General features: G+C 35.5%; 1 protein-coding gene across 1 annotated transcript in view; it reads right to left on the reverse strand.

Moving 5' to 3' along the window:
• The window catches only part of CycT (Cyclin T), a 99,928-nt gene that overhangs the window by 12,732 nt on the left and 74,055 nt on the right, over window positions 1-13,141 (reverse strand). The window contains exons 6-8 of the mRNA XM_089107280.1: window positions 12,465-12,702; window positions 4,883-5,142; window positions 104-1,792 (exon numbers count right to left, since the gene is read on the reverse strand). Coding sequence (XP_088963406.1) covers window positions 104-1,792; window positions 4,883-5,142; window positions 12,465-12,702 — 2,187 coding nt within the window. The remainder of the gene's footprint in view (window positions 1-103; window positions 1,793-4,882; window positions 5,143-12,464; window positions 12,703-13,141) is intronic.

Raw genomic sequence — 13,141 nt, forward strand, 5'->3', positions numbered from 1 at the left:
ATTTATCTAAAAGTTCCCTCTTTTCCATGAATAGGCAAACATGGGCAGAAACTAAAACAAGGGTTGAAGCAGAGAAGGCAACAAAAACCAAGGAAATTCCTACCTTACTCTTATCCCTTGACGAGTCTTTCTTATGACTTTTATGCTTTTCTTTCTTCTCCTTCTTCCTTTCATGCTCACCATTCTCCAGCTTTCGTGATTTTGAGCTGCCTTCACTAACTGAAGGCGTTCGATCTCGTTTCCGAGATGTTTCTGACGGTTGTTTTGGCATTTTGATTTTGATTTTTAAGCCCTCAGATGCAGGGATCACTTCCGCCGACTTCAGGGAAGATGCACTCACTGGGGAGGGTGGCTTCGGAGCCTTTATTTTGAGTTTGGGAATGATTGGTTTCTCAGAAGGTACTGGCACATCTTCAACTTTCGCCTTCTTTTTCGGTAACTCTTCAACCTTCTCCTTTTGTCTGTCCTTTTCTTTTTTATGTTTCTTCCTTTCCTTTCTACTTTCATCGGTTTCCTTATTTTTATGCTTCTTATGTTCTTTCTTTTTCTTCTTCTTATGATGCTTGTCAACATCACTCGCTTCTTTTTTACTTTCTTTAATCTCGATTGCACTTGGTAAACTGTTCGCAATAGTCACTGATTTCAAGTCCTCCTGTATTGCTTCAATTATAGGCTCTTGTACTAAAGGCTCTATTTTTGGGATAGGTGGAGCTTTAAGTGGTGGGGGAGGAAGAGGGGGAGTCATCCGTTCAGCTTTCACTTCCTTGGGTTTTTCGGGAGATTTAACTTGAGGTATTCCAAAAATACTAGTAGCAGGAGAAACCATTAAAGTACTAAATAAATTTTCATGTTGCTTTGTGTCAATGGTCGAATAAGTGTGTTTATCTTTTTTCACTTCTTTATTAATCACTTCTTTGATCTCTTTTGTCACATTTACAGTTATATTTTCACTAGCTTTAATTGGAGGAGCTTGAGATGGGGAGGAGCTTGATTCCTCCCTCTTCTTTGATTCTTCGGCTACTTTTTCAGCTCGCACACTTGGGGGTGGTTCAGAGCGCCGTTCGTCTTCTGGACTAAAGAGACTAGGCATTGCCTTTGGAAGATGGCTTTTGAGCTGAGCTTTTTCCCCGAGGAGAGCACTGAAAGGAGGGGAAAGGTCTCCGAAGTCCATGTCCCAGTTAGTATCCATCACCTCTTGTTCCATGCTTACTGGGAAATCACCAAGAATGCCTGGCGTAAATTGAGCCTGATTCAAAGGTGGCATGTTTTGATTCACTGTTCCTAATAAGCTAGGAGGTTTTGGTGGTTCAGGAGGTTTACTTTTTGGCAAAGGCGGAAGCGGTGCTGGTACTTCCTTAGGAGGAGCTGGTGGTACTTCGGTCCTTGCGGCCGTCACCCGTTTACTTTCACTGTGTGTATGTTTGGTAGCTGATATTTCAACTTTCTGCGATAATTCCACTTTAGTGTGACTAGATTGGTGCCTCTGAGACTCAGCCCGCAGCTCGGCCCGTAAAGCTTGAAATGGATGATCTGGACGCAACGGTAAAGTCTGTCCATCTCGCTTCAGATGTTCAGGTCTGTTAATTATCTGAGGTTGAGGTTGCAGCCTTACCGACGGGTCAGGTCTGATTTGTGGCTTTGGTTCAGGTTTAGCAACAATCTCGGGTCGTTTTAGTGTTTGTGTCAGATCTTGAAGGATGGTTTGAGCTGTTTCAGTCCGAGGGGGTGGTGGCTGACTGGGTGGAATGCTGGAGTAGGTCTTCATGCGTGGTAAAGGAGGCTGAAGTTTGACCTGAAAGAAAGAAAAGAAGAAAGCAAGAAAAAAGACAGAAAAATGAAAGAAAAAAGAAAGAAAAAAGAAAGAAAAGAAGAAAGAAAGAAGAAAGAAAGAAAAATGAAAGAAAAAGGAAAGAAAAATGATCCATCATTTCGTGTTCTACACAGGGAAGGACCTCAGCCCATTTATAGGCTAATCAATCTCAAAGGATCTTGCATTTATTTACAGAAAGGACTGTTTAAACAAATCTGTGAAGTTTTTTTCTAGGTTCATTATAATTTGAGTGTCTGAGGGCTTTAATAAGAATATACCCCATTTCCTTTCTTCAATATCCTATAGGGCAAATAAATAAAATTTAGATCGCAAATAGCGACGCAGACCACACTGCCTTTTCATCATAAACAATAAGTAGAACAATAGTAAAATTTTTATATAAGACAGTGGAACGCAACTTTAAATGAATATTTCGACCCTATATCCTCAGCAAAACAAACGAAGAAAAAAAACAATATAAAAGAAACTCGCATTAAAATTCAATCATTAAAAATGAAAAAAGTTTTTTAACATTTTTAAAACAGCCCTAGCATCATTGTTTTAAAAAAAATTTAAACTATTTTCAATTTTAATGATTGAATTTTCATGTGAGTTTCTTTTCTATTGGTTTTTTTCTTCGGTTTTTTTTGCTGAGGACGGCCCTTGGATATAGGGCGAAATATTCATTTAAAGTTGCATTCCACTGTCTTATATAAAAATTTTCCTATTGTTCCATTTATTATTTAAAATTTAGATTTTTTTGACTAAGATCAGGAAGACGAGATCACGGCCCGCCAGGTACAGCTACTCATTTTAGAAAATTTACATGCAATGTAAGATCCGAATTAAAAAAAAAAAAAATTAATACTCCATATACACAAATTCAGATTTTTTTAGAATTAGCTTGCAGCAATAAGCTAGAGTTACCAAATCTTGTTTTTCTAAGAATTTCCGAATTTATTCTAAAATCTTATAATTTTTTAGTTTTTTGTGATTTTTTTTTTGGTAAAATTAAAAAAAAAATAAAAAAAATGCAAGATATTGGCGGTAAAAAGACGGCCTCATAATTAGGAAAAAACTTAATTGATAATCTCAACTATTACGCTTTCAAAGAATAGCCTCTAGAATCTTGCTCTAGCCTCTAGGAATTTTCGGAAAAATCCCTAAAAGAAAAATAAATTACGGTTTACTAAAAGGTAGGACTTCAGGTTCACATCCCTCTTTTTATAATGAAATATTGTCTTATTGTATTAATGAAGTATTACAGTTATTACATATTTCTTTTGTTCAATTTGTGAACATACTAATTACGTTCCCCTCCCTTCCCATCCTCTTGTGGAAAACATCACAGAAAAAGAGTCTACTTGTAAAAATATTGTGGCTAAAAAACTTGTTTCTTCCTATTGGATTAAGATTTCACGCATGCTAAAGAACTAATCCGCTGTTGAGTTCTTTTTAATGGCTCAGAATATGACATAGCAACAAAAGGTAAAAAAGGCGTGATTTAAAGGAAAGGTTTTTCTTTTCTTTGGTTCTTCTTTACTTACCTTTTTTTTGTATTTTATAATTTGATCACATAGTTCGTTTTTTTAGTCTTGCTATTTTTCGTAGAGCCTCGGCATCGCTTACTAAAATATTTCCATTTATTTGTTTTATCATATTAAATATTATGTAAGGTTTTTTTTCTGCGATTTTTTTTTCTTTTTTGTTATTCAAAATATATATGTTATTCCTCATATTATTCAAAAAAAAGAAATAAACTGTAACTACCAAATGACTCACTTTTATTTCGAATGAGGGTAAATTCATGGTAAATTTGACTTGAGTAAACATTGGGTAAATTTGACTTGGGTAAATTCATGTACATACACGTAGAAGAATCTAGAAACAAGACAGTTTCTTCCCTTTTTAGATTTTTCTCTTGCTAAACATTTCAAGTATATTTTACAATTTGAGAGTTTCTTTCTTTTTATTCTCAACTATTAACCTTTCATTTTGATTTTTTTTTTTTTTAAATTTGTCCAAAATCAAAAGATTTTTCCCTCTATTTGTCATATTTCGTCAAATATCTGAAACTCAATCCCAGCTGAAATCATAGTGACAAGACTATTTAAGAGGTTCTAACAAAATTATCTGAAAGTTCAATTTGGTGGGGAACACGTCTTTTTTCTTTGTATCTGAAACAGGTAAATAGTTTGAGGTGGCTTATGTCTCCGTTTGATTTTTATTTGCAGCACCTCAACGAAGCACTGAAGTACAGGTTAATATTTGCAGCACATGTGCTGTATGCAGAGCTTGTATATATTTGTGTTAAAATACATTATTTTAATATTGAAAACTGCTTTTTATTATTTATTACCAGTACTGGAACCTGATGGATGATAACCAATCCTCACGAGGATAGAATACAAATTGCCTTGCCCTCCCCCACTCAAACAAAAAAACTAGCGACTTTGCCCCCCTCCCCCTAAAATAAAAATACATACTTGATCCCCCAACCGTGATACAAAAAGGGTAGAACTTATTAAAACTATAACTTCAACGTTTGATAAAACAACCATTTAATATATTATCATGTACTGAAACAACTCCAATCAGATTTCCTTGAGACCTGAGTTGACATGTCGATTTGAACTAAATTGTTCGGACTCTTCAATCCATCGTGATTTGCTACCCTTCCTTGAGAGCCCCTCCCCCCCCCAGATGAAGGTCCATGCACTAGAATTGTACCAATCAAAAAGAATGGTACACAATTAATGATTTGCCCAGCTTCTAGTACCGAGAGATATCGTAAACAATTTGTCACTTATTTTACTCGGCACTTTAATGGTAAAGCTTTAGGATCTATTTGATGTTTCCCTGATGATGTCATAGTTTTGATTTTAAACATGACTATGTTTAATTATTTAATTTTATATTTAATTATTTATAAAAATTATATTTCATATTAAAAATTATATTAATTGAATAAAGCGTTTGCTTTATGTGGCAAAAAAAATAAATAAACTAAAAAAAAAAAATAAAGTACATAATTGTTGAAAAACGGCATGGCGTAAGGTGTATTTTCCTTACCTCTCCTGAAGCGACTGGCGTATGTCCAACAGCCAATGGCTGTATAGGATGAGGTCTCGTATGTGGCGGCAATGGCGCTTGCGTAGGGTGCTTGACCAGCTGCGGAGTTGGCTTTGTGCCATTCATCTGGCGCTGAAGAGTAGGTACTGGTTGAGATTGAGACTGTGGCTTCGGTAAAGATTGTCTATGGCTGGATGCTACCTGACCACTACGATCCCTGTGCACTAAAGTTGATGCACCATGCTCTTCAACAGGTACGTCTAAAGAAAGAAAATTAAGTAAAATAAATAGATAAGTAAAATAAAATCGAAATAAAAACTGAAAATTATAAGAAAATAAAAGTGATATCACAAAGAAAGTAACGAGAATGAGACTAATGAAAGTCGGATCTTTAGCAATTTAGCTTGATAAGATGGGAATTATTATCTTCTCGCTCTATTAATATCTCCTAATTAAAATTTGGAGGGGAGAGGGGAAGATTTTAATACCTATCTTCCTCCACCTTTCTCCAACACACACGTCTTATTGAAACCCATTATTAGTTCATTAAGTTTTTTTTTCGTCACTTCTTTTTAATTCTGGATTAAACGTAAAAGTTAATTAAGAAAGTAAAAAACAAGAAAAAAAGAAATTTTTTCGATTACTGTAAAAATTAAGTAATGCTTTAAATGACTGATGAAAGTGAATAAACTTGTAGTATAATAGAAATATTTTGTAAGTAATATATCATAAATGATATATATTTTAATATACTTATATATTCAAGTATATCTGAAAAAAAGTCCGGATTAATCTAGCTTATGATAGCTCAGTCAATTGATCACAGTTTTGCAATACGGAGTCCAGGGTTCAGTCCCAAGTGCCGCAAAGTTGGGGGATAAATTTGCCACCTGTCGCCCTCTGCGTCATCTATGGCTCCTTTTTTCTGTCTATTTCTTGATCTTTTTCTTTCTTTCTTCTTTCAACCCAAAGAGAGTGGGAAGCTTACGAGAGTTGGACGTTCAATAGTTTAGCTTAAACTAGGTTTAGTTAAATTTAACAATATCTAATAAACTTTAAAATTAAATCAAATTTGTTTTAGTTAAATGTAAACTAAAGTAACTCAGTTAACGACGGGTAGTTTATAAACTACTTACAAAAGTAGAAAACTCTAAGTTGCCTATGGGGGCGTCAATTGATGGTCGTGGTGGGGGGGGAGGTCATTTGCTCCCTTTTATTTTGAAAATAACTTCTTTTTTTGTATTTTCGGTAAATAAAAATTTTCCGGAACTTCCATTCAACAGAAAATAAAGAAAAAATCCCCCCCCCTAGATTGTGAAAAATACAGTTCGTCAACCTTTTGTGCAATAGGATTATAGCGGAAAACTTTCTGTAAGTGATAATCAATTAGTATTCTTTTTTTCTTTTTTTTCACGTTATTTTGATTCAAAATCCAGCCTGCATTAACTAGGTCAAGGTTAGCTCATTAGATGGCAAAATTTAGGAAGCACCCTGTCACCCACACAAAGCTTAGAAAACATACAACTCTTATGACCTATTCTATTTTATATCAGCTTTCACACATTTGAGTCACTATCAGCTGATAGTACTGTTTAGACCCCGGCGCCGCGCCGGCGGATCGACCGAACACCGTGGACGAGAGGCCCGATCGACCGCCACCGAAGTGTAGCTACGCCACCAGCGCGCCGGCACAGGCGGCGGCGTTCGGCTGATTTTAAATTAATTTTTCGGCAATTCTTTATTGCGTCAACCGCAAAGTCGGAGCTTTTCTTTCTCGAAATATTTTGATAGACCCAGCCCCCCCCCCCCCGTTGGGACTTGTTCATTGCCTTGGGTATTTTGCGATTTCTCATAGGCTACTGGCCTAATTTGGCTTTTGTGTGTTCTCCCTTTTAATTAGATTCTTTGGATCTTTTGCGTGTTTGTTTGAACCATATAGTGACCTAGTTAATTATTAAGTAAATTATTTTTTTAATGTAAAGCTGAGACGTTATCCTATCAAGGTGATATCCAGAGGGGGGGGGGGGGGGGAGGGGAGGTATTATATTTAAATGATAATATCTCGAATTTTTTTTAGTGAAAGCAGGGATGCAAAAAGCTAATTTTTTTCAATTTAAAGCAGAGACAGCAACCTATCAAGGTGGTATCGAGAGGAGGGGGGGGGGGTAGAGAGCTATCATATTTAAATTATAATACCTCGATTTTTTTTTTTTTTTTTGAAAGCAGGGATGCCAATAAGTTAATTTTTTTTTTTATTTGAAGCAGGGACGGTATCCTATCAAGATGGCATCCAGAGGGGGGGGGGCATAGGAAGTTATTATACTTAATTGATAGTACCTTGATATTTTTTTAATGAAAGCAGGGATGCCAAAAAGTTGAAAAGTTGACAAAAATTAACAAGATTTTCCTGAGTTATACTTGATACATCACTTGTATAGTTTTATCGTCCAAAGGGAAAGGGACACATGCGTCCAACCCATTTTTTTTCTTATTGGTGAAATGAGTTTACTTTGAAAACATTCATTCATAAGTACCAGGCAGATTCATACTAAAACGAATTGGTGTGCCGAAAGCGATATCGACATCCCCACCTAACGTTGCGCTCGAGTGACAATGGCGCCCTTGGTCCAATGCCCAAGTTACATTAAAAGGCCAGGTCATAATAAAAGCTTTCAATTTGGGAGGTTCAAGGAGGAGTCTTTGACAGTCTTATGACCTCAGGGTACTAGATGTTGCAGCGTTCTAGATGTTGCAGCGTTCTTACGTATCTACTGTGGTTTAAAAAATTCGATCACCCCACAAATGATGACCAAAAATATGCACAAATATAACAAATGTAAAATTCGGAATATTATAACACTTTTTCAAAGCTTTGAAGAAAAGCAAAAAGGCTAAATATCCCTAACTACGCTTGAAAGCTATTTTAAAAAGAAACTCTTTGGAGATTTCCATGGATATGACCATAGCAGAAGCTTTGAGCCTGGGTGTGGATCAAAGAGGAGTCTTTGAGTATTTTGACCACAGGTGACTTATTGTTGCGAATTTCTTAAGTTTGGTAATTTTTGTGAGCATTTGGAAATCAAAGCTTATATTCAATAACTGATACTAGGTCTCCTAACATTTTGCTTGGATTAAAAGTGAGGAACTAGGAAGAAAATCCCAACATCTCCCTGGAGCTATTTCAGTCTGCATATTATTTCATTTAATTACATTTAAAACAGATGAGCTTTTCATTTTTTAAGAAAATAGCTGGCACTTCATTTTTCTTCATACCGAATAAACCATAAAGTGTTTTTTGTTTCATTGTAATTGAAGTGTTCTCATGTGGTGTTCATCATGTATTTTTCAATTTGATAAATTTACTCCTTTTGGATGCAGTTTATAATTTAGCCGATATCAGATATTTATGAGTTTATAATTTGTAATGAATCCCCAAAAGAAAAAATGAATAATATCCAAAAGAGCAGCCAAAAGCAATAAAAAAAGCAGCAGTTCAGCCTTAGCCTACAAGACATATATTCTATAAAGAAGCCAAAAAAACTTTAAAATGTATTTTTTTCAATTGTTATTAAAATCCAGTTTTTAATACAAGAAGGCTTCTTAGGAATCCAAAAGAGCAAAAAAAAAAAAAAACAATCAATATCAAAGTCGCCCGTTTCAACTGTTTTAAAGGTGACAAAAAAGATATAGGAAAGGGCATTATGAACAAATAAAGCAACTAAGTTCAAACTTATATTCAAAGTTTTTACCCAGATAACTGACGAATTTTGTGGTATGGTATTTGAAGTTTTGTATACAGCAATGCTCAATGAAAAAACAATACTAATTTTGATAATTATTGATGTTAAGAATACATAGCTAATAGATACTTCAACTATTATGCAAGGGTTCTGAAACGCCACAGCCATTTTGTTTCTCCCAGATTTTTACTTCTCTTGATTAATAACGAAAAAGACCAGTTTCCAGCCAGCGACTTGTGAAGTTTTGAACTCGTGAATAGGCTCGAATCTGTTGTAAATTTAAGCTGTGATTCGAGAAAAACTGATGAAAACATTAATTTTTGTGGTCAATATTGATCGCGCCGGAGGCGCGCCGCCGACCTCTTACTGGCGGCGCGCTGTTTTTGGCCCCGCCGCCGCCAGTCTTTTCCTCATCGGCGCGGTGCCAGGGTCTAGTATTGTTGAAGTTATCAAATTTATCGAAGAAAAGGGACAAGCTTTGCTTTTTAGGGGAAGTAACAATAATTTTTGTTTCTATGTTGTTTTTTTTTCAATAAATCCTTCTCTCTCTCTCAAAGAAACGCTTAAAACACTTCAATAATTCTCCCGTCTAGATTTTTTGTTCAATTTTTAGCATATTTGGCCTAAATTTTTAGCCTAATGCGAGAGACAAAAATCAATAGCTTAATTATAATTCAAAAAAGTGCGCTAAACCCCATATAATTATAAATAAAATAAAAACATTAACCTTCTGTTGATTCCGTAAAATAACTAAATCTTCAAAGGAAAGCTAGACCTTGGTAAGTTGTCTGGCGCCATATATTTCTAGCTTCTTTTTTATGGTTTTTCATGCACTTTTTTTTAGATTAGCCACCAGCTAATAAGCAAAACTATGTGACTGAAAATAAAGAGCTTTTCCATGAAAAATTGAATTTGTGATTTTCTTTTATTTATCAATATATATATATATATATATATATATATATATATATATATATATATATATATATATATATATATATATATATATATATATATATATATATATATATATATATATATGCGTGTATTTAAAAACCAGTGGTCATATACACAAAAAAAAAAATAAAAAAAAAATAAAGAAAGAACAATAACACTCAACAAATATAAACTACAGCTTCTTTCCGCGCCATTAGACTATTCTCTATAAAACAACCTGACGCAATGATTAGGTCCCTCGAAGTAGTCCCCAAAACAACCGGGAGCAGCGGTACATCCCCATGAAAAAAATTATTCCTAAAATTCACCAAAATTTTGCATCTACTCAGAAAATGGTCCATCCCATCCCCAAACTCCCCATAGAGGGGGCAGACACACCTACTTCCCGAGCCACCCTCATCATAAGACTCCCAGTATCTTTTACTCAGTGGTATGCAATTTGCCCGCGCCTGCAACCAATAGTTAAGGGTTCTCCACGGTAAATTCAGCTTCAAATAAAACTCCTCTCCAAACACATCTTTAATCTGTCTATAAAAATGCAGGCTACTAGACTTTTCCAGACCCGTTAGCCAAACCTGAATCTCTTGGTCCCGAAGGCGCGATGCAAACTTACCAAGAAAATCTTCAGGTTTACCTAGAGGACCCTGCCCTTTATTCCATACCCATGATAAACCAGCATTATCCAACAGGGCTTTAACCTGTTTTGGCCATGCTGCCTTTTTGGTAAAACTCAACATCTCTGTGTAAAGTCTCTTACACAGAGACTTACAATCTCTGTGATAACCGCCTGGCTTTCGCCAGGCGGTTATCAGGCAAGCGCGTAACCTGTAACCAAAACTTAATCGTTTGTATAGTCCTCAGATGACGTAGATCCTGCAAACCCAAATCACCCTTTAGGACTAAACTACTAAAATTATTTTGGAGGCCTATAACTCTTTTAAAATACATAAACTGAAAAGTCCAGTTGTTTTACAGTAGTAGTTCCCCACAACTTTCAGCCATAATGGGCAACTGGTAGGACTTTAGTCATAAAAAGTTACTTGTGAATCTTCATATTTTTAATTCCCATGATATGTTTTTGTCGAAGTAGAGCACAAGCCACGTGGAATCATCAATTTAATGTGCTCGATCCAATTCCCATTTGCTGCGACCACGAATCCCAGATATTTATACCTTGGGGTCACTTTTATTGCCTTATCTTTATAAGTAGATGAATAATCCTGAGGTCCATTGGGCTTCTTACTTTGGAAGATGACAATCTCTGTCTTAAATGCATTCAGCTTCATCTTCTTCGATTCTAGGCAAGCTTCAGTTAAATTCAGAAGAGTTTAGAGTTCCTCGGCTGATTTGGCCACTAAAGCCGTGTCGTCAACAAACAGCAGAAAAGAAAATAGGGTATTCGCTAGTGATACAACTGGGGCCCATCTCTTTCCAAGGAACTCCGCAAAATCATTGATACACAGACTAAAAAGTTTCGGTGACAGCGAAACTTTTCAAATATGTAACTTATCAAAATATTTATGTTTGTGCAAGTTACATCAAACCAATCCAAACAGATTTTATTTTCACTGTCTTTGGCACTTCCTGGTTCAGGTTAGTGCATAGTGCAAGTTCATGCACTAAATCTACCAATCCAAACAGCTTTTATTTCCACTACCCTTGGTGCGTCCTGGTGCATCTGCCAAGTGCGTCCTTGGTGCGTCCTGGTGCATTTATACACCACAACTACCAGTTCAAACAGAATTTGTTTTCGCTGCCCAGGTGGTACACTGACAGTGGTGTCCAGATGTTTCTTGGGTCAGGTACACTGCTTGGTGCACTGCACCAGTTTATGCGCCACAGCACCTTCCTCTGAAGAAAATTGTTTGGCCTATAACGCCTCTTATTTTCTTAGGCTAATTTTTTATGCAGCAGTGCTCGCTGCAACGAGTTGATTCTAGTTTAAATTCCTTCTAAATTAAAATATAATTTAACTAGAAGTTTAGTTATAGAATTTCTTTACTATATTTCATATTAGTTATTCCGTCAGTTTTCAGAAAAAAAATTAATCTCGCTCAATTTCACAGGTGAATCTTTAAAGCTAGAGATTATCTTCTCAGTGCTACCCACAAAAGAAGAAGAGAGAAAAAAAGAAATGTTAAGGGGATGTGGTTGCCCTGTCTCGCCCTATTATAAATAGGGCGCCTATTTGCCCTATCTCGCCCATTATAAATGTTTTTAGTTTGTGTAGTCAAACTATTTAGAATTATGTTGGCGGCCTTTATATGACTTGTAGAACTTAGATAATAGATTTAAATAAACGAGAGAAAACTAAAAGCCGACACTGAATTTCCCTGATACCTTAGACAAACCATTTAATTTCTTTCAATTTAAGCCTGATATTCAGTTTTATTTCAGTTTTATTAGAATATTATTATATTCAGTTTTATTCAGTTTCTGAAGAGATATTCAGTTTTCATGAGACTTGCATCAACGGGAAGTGTGAATTTTGTTATTTTCTATTAATCGGAGCAGAATTTTCTAATTTAACCTACCTAGACGGTTATCCCTCGGAAGATTCTCCCTGCGTATAAAATTGTCATCATTTGATAAAATTACCAGTTCAATCAAGATTCCGTCTCTTGTACTTTTTTTTTCTTCTGTCAAGGTGTAATGTAGTCGTACAGACAAACCTGCTCGTTTGAAAGTGTCAACTTTTCAAATTTAACAAGAGACACAAATACAATACTTCATTGATCTTGATAACTAAGTCTCCAGGAGATTTCGCTAATTGAATCTTTGTCCTTTGACCAATTTACCGACAAGGGAGAGAGATAAAAAATTGAACCATAAGTTTTAGATACCACATGTCCTTAAGTAGAAAACAAAACAAATAAGGAACTTACGAGGTTTATGAGTAGGAACTTTGACTCCAGCAGATGGATGTACAGATAGGGGGAGTTGTGAGCCGGGAAAAGAAGACCCAGCTACCCCTTGCGTCCCACTCTGTATCCTCTTCTTTAATCTGGCTGGACATTTATTAAAAATCTCTAAAAATTCAGCTGTCAATGCTTCGAGTCTTTCTAACGTCACACTCTTGTCAATGTAATACCACCAGTTTCGTCCTTCACTGGATGGTGGAATCTGTTGAAGAGAAAACAAAATCACTCAAAAAGAAAATCAAGTTTCAATTCATGGAGAATGAGAATAACAAATTTGCCGAAAGAATTATTCGCCTGTTTCAAACAAGGCGTCTTCAGTGTTAAAAAAAGAACTAATTTTTTAGAACTTTCTTGATTACGAAGGACGCCTTGTTATGTAAGGCAAATTATTTGTTCAAGTTTTTGGTATTTGTATGATAAATTCCCTACCGCTCAAGTTGTTCATTATTGATGCATTATACAAACCGTTCTTCTTTTTTTTGTGTTAGTTTCTTTCAGCTTTGCGTGAGACAAGACAAAGAGAACTGATAGAATACATGAAAAATATATAATTTGGGCTATATATTTTCACATTAGGGGGGGGGGAGTATTTAGACAGTGTGAAGTTAGAAAAAATTCTTACGACATAATATGCAGAATAA

This window comes from Artemia sp. Qi Xiang Cuo, chromosome 21, assembly GCF_049724085.1.
Source record: "Artemia sp. Qi Xiang Cuo chromosome 21, ASM4972408v1, whole genome shotgun sequence".
Lineage (NCBI taxonomy): Eukaryota > Metazoa > Arthropoda > Branchiopoda > Anostraca > Artemiidae > Artemia > Artemia sp. Qi Xiang Cuo.